Source organism: Leiobunum rupestre, chromosome 9, assembly GCF_980474605.1.
Source record: "Leiobunum rupestre chromosome 9, qqLeiRupe1.1.hap1, whole genome shotgun sequence".
Classification (NCBI taxonomy): Eukaryota; Metazoa; Arthropoda; class Arachnida; order Opiliones; family Sclerosomatidae; genus Leiobunum; species Leiobunum rupestre.
Window position 1 is genome coordinate 28,850,124 of NC_143392.1, and position 3,948 is coordinate 28,854,071.

At 36.6% G+C, this 3,948-nt stretch overlaps 1 protein-coding gene across 1 annotated transcript; it reads right to left on the reverse strand.

Annotated features, from left to right (window-relative positions):
* Nucleotides 1-2,720: 2,720 nt before the first annotated feature.
* On the reverse strand, nt 2,721-3,641 carry LOC149927084 (zinc finger MYM-type protein 1-like). Its single transcript, XM_090157797.1, has one exon. It carries the CDS (start codon nt 3,639-3,641, stop codon nt 2,721-2,723), a length of 921 nt encoding a protein of 306 aa, XP_090013923.1.
* Between the last annotated feature and the right edge of the window lie 307 nt (nt 3,642-3,948).

Sequence of the window (3,948 nt, forward strand, 5' to 3'; positions counted from 1 at the left end):
TAAGAATTAAGCACGATCCAGTTCGTTAATGGTAAAGAACGACGAACACTACCCTTTTTTTATCCTCGAATTATTAATCAACACTGTTCCCTACCCTGTGAATATTAACGATCTTCAGGGATCTTCCTTGACTATATATGGTCTTTCGCTATCAAATTAGGAGCAGCTGGCGTTGCGATTGGTTTTCCAATCAATGAGGTAATCAATTGGCCCTAAAGTCGTCATCAGTGTCCGTTAGAGGAAGCCGCCTAAGCTTCCCATAAACTTGATTTTTATTCTGCGAAACTGGGGAGAAAGAGAGGGGGGAACTCGGGTTTTCTACCACCGCCAGTCATGATTATTTACAACTTAAATAAATATGACTTTTTAGTATCACGCTGAGATGCTTCTATTATTTACCAATTAGAGAAAAGCGCCTTTTAGGGAAAGTTAAGTTAACGATTTTAGCGATATGGATTTTTACGGATAATTAAAAAACGTAGCTTACTGAAAAGTGGTTTTCATTTGAAATTTGTAAACTGTGGAATTCTGCATTGATTAATTCCGTTTCCCGCTATTTATTTTCGTTTGTAGAAGCCCTGTTTTCGCCAATTGACAATTTGTGTTTTTTTCCTCCCCAAAAGCCTCACAGGCTTTATCGATAAATTTCATCACTTAACAAAACGTGGACCTATTGTATACTGTTATCAGCTTTTTATTGAACAGAAAAGTTTGGTTTTCTATTTTTAAAAGAACGCGTTTTTTAAATACGTTTGGTTTTGACAATAGGTCTGCCCGTTTTCGTATCTCCAAAGTACCGTGAGCAATGTGTTACACTTGGATTAACTACATGTATTGTACATGCAAATCTAGAATGTACAAATATGTCTTTTTTATTATTCCATAAAATAAAAAATAAACTTAATCATTGAAAGTCTAAACTAATTAGAATTACTATAATTTAAAACAAAAACTTACCTATTCGTTTTCGCCGAAATAAATTTTGAATTCTAACGTACTCGCGACGGAAATATTTCACGAGGTATAGGCCTATGTGTATTTTTATATAATTATCTAAGCGGGACCTAGTGGTCGACATTCGGTTAATTTTTATGGATAAAGGGGCCAAATATATTAACGAAAAAAGTGTTTAAATTATTTAAAAATTACTTATTTTTAAATAAAAATATTGCCGCTTAATTATCTGTTTATATTTAAATAATCTTATTTAAGGAAAAAGCTCAGCTACGCTGAGTAAAGAAGGTGATGTATAGGGTAGCCCTGTTTCATTCGTTGCGGCCAAGAAGGGACAGGTATAAGTGAAGATACATGTAGTACCAAAACTACCAATTAAAACCGCCCTAACTGGCATCGTACATAATGGCCATCCTATTAAGTGGCATCGTTCCAAGGGACATTGCATTAAGTGGCATCGTACCAAATCTAATAATGAAATATGGTGTGTAGTTAGAGGGGAGTTTTGCTTTTTAGCCCATACAGGAATTCATCGTTTAAAGAAGAGAACACAAATTGTTACTTTTGTCTTGTATGTGTGTTTTTATTCGGTTGATTGTAGTTATTGTAGTTCTTGTCTTTAGCTTTGCATGTGACTTGATGATTTGCTATTACACCCATAGCTCAAGATGTCTTTAGTGCCCCCCCTCCCTTAAGTTTTTTCTGTATCCTCCATTGAGTAAGGATCGTCTCTTGTAAGCAACGTCACTTGTAACGATCGTCCCTTGTAAGCAACGTCACTTGTAACGATCGTCTCTTGTAAGCAACGTCACTTGTAACGATCGTCTCTTGTAAGCAACGTCACTTGTAACGATCGTCTCTTGTAAGCAACGTCACTTGTAACGATCGTCTCTTGTAAGCAACGTCACTTGTAACGATCGTCCCTTGTATGAGAGGAGATTTTCGATTTCATTTTAACGTCTTCTCCTCTTGTTTTTAAAACAATGCCACACATTGAAATATATAACGCTGCAGCTATGAAGAAGGGACATATATTATGGGAAAAGCTCATCTACGACAAGTAAAGACTATTATATATATGTTGCCCTGTGTCATTCGTTGCGGCCAAGAAAGGACAAGTATTAGAGAAGATTGTACCAATTGAAAACGCCCTAACTGGCATCGAACCTAATGACATCGTACTATGGGGCATCTTACCAAGAGACATCGTACTATGGGGCATCTTACCAAGGGACATCGCCCTAAGTAGAATCGTAACTAGTGGCATTGCCCTAAATGGCATAGTACCTAGTGACATCGCACTAACGAGGAGACTACCCGAGGTGATAATCACCGATTTTGTTGAAACTAGATGGGTATGTAGACTTTATGGTAACATGAAATTTCACTAAGGGAAAAGTTGCAATGGGCATTAGTTTTGCCATGGCAATCGAAAATGTTTTTGACAACACAGTATGTATATTTTCCCATTGAAAATAACATGGGATTCTAGGCCACAAGACGCGTCTTTGAAGTTCATCGTAGGATCTTGTAACCTTTTTTGAACACGATCAATTCTACCCAAAATTAAGTGCCAAAAGTGTATTAAAACTATAAAATTGAAGTTCAAAATATTCCGCAAAAGACTTTCGGCATCGCTTCTACTGTCGCTTGACACATTCACGTCTTCTGACATTTTCTCTAACAGATCAACCAAATCATCTAAACATTCAACAATGGCACTAACAGCTTCAGCCCTGGCACTCCATCGTGTTTCAGACTCACACTTAACTGTTCTCTTCACTGCATTTTTTAGCATTTCCCATCGAATTGTTGAACGCGAGAAAAAAAGCATAGATACTATCAATTGTTCCAAAACACGTTATGACTAATGCGTCTTGTTTGGCTGAATGAACTCCTGCTAAATTTAATGAGTGATTGTCACAATTTAGATATATTGCACGAGGATTTCTATCACAAATTCTTTGTTGAACACCAGATAAATGACCAGACATTACTGCCGCATTGTCATAACATTGGGATCTACAGTCTATAAATGGAATATTGTCATTTTTGAGTTTTTCAACAATAACATTTTCAATGGTAGCAGCGTCCTTGGCGTGCAGTTCAATATATCCCAAAAACGATTCCTTGATTGTCACTTTCTTGTTTATGTAATCTATATCTACGTACCTGATGACATACGACATTTGTTCTCGGTGTGCAATATCAGGCGTCGAGTCAAACAAAAGTCCAAAATATTTATTTCTTTTGATGTTGCTAATCAATTCCCCTTTGACTCTAGCAGCAAGAAGCTGAACGAATTCATTTTGAATCTGTGGCGAGAGATATGATACAGATCGTTTATTTTCTTCAGATGTTTTTAGGTGCGTTGCCAAGAGAGGGTCATACTGGGAAACAAGCTTGAGCAAAGAGAGTAAATTTCCAATATTTGTTCCATCGTGAACACTTAACTTTTCTACATGCCCGCGTAGCGGCAAATTTTGAGTTACCAGAAACCTAATACAGGAAAGTACTCGCTCCAATATATTCCTCCATCTTTGTTTTTCTGATTGAATTGCACTTTCTAACACATTGTCAAGGCCTTTTAAGCAATTATTTCTTCTTTCAGCTTCCTTCCATTCTGTAAACGATTTGCGGTGGAATGAACTGTTTTCATGACTAGTAAGTTTTTCTTTTTTTTCCATTTGTTGAATCCTGGTGCGTTGATAAAATTAGATCGAGAGTTTGTATTAACAACAAAAACAGTAAGCGGAATTTTTAGAAGGCGAATATAAAAGCCAAGTTCGGCAAACTTCATTCCCTTGTTCATTAGCTAGTCTTCGTGAAAACCACGAGGAGGGTATTGAACGTTCACCTGATATTGCATTTGCAAATTTGTTTTGAAATCTACCTGGTCCAAGTTCAGTGAGTTCCTGACGTAGTTGCTGTGAAATATCTGGTAAATTTGATATTTTATGAAATTTTAAATAGCCAATGTCATTAAATTTGAGA

Coding starts and splice junctions, on each gene's coding strand:
- LOC149927084 (XM_090157797.1), bottom strand. CDS start 3,641: ATGGAAAAAAAAGAAAAACTTACTAGTCATGAAAACAGTTCATTCCAC.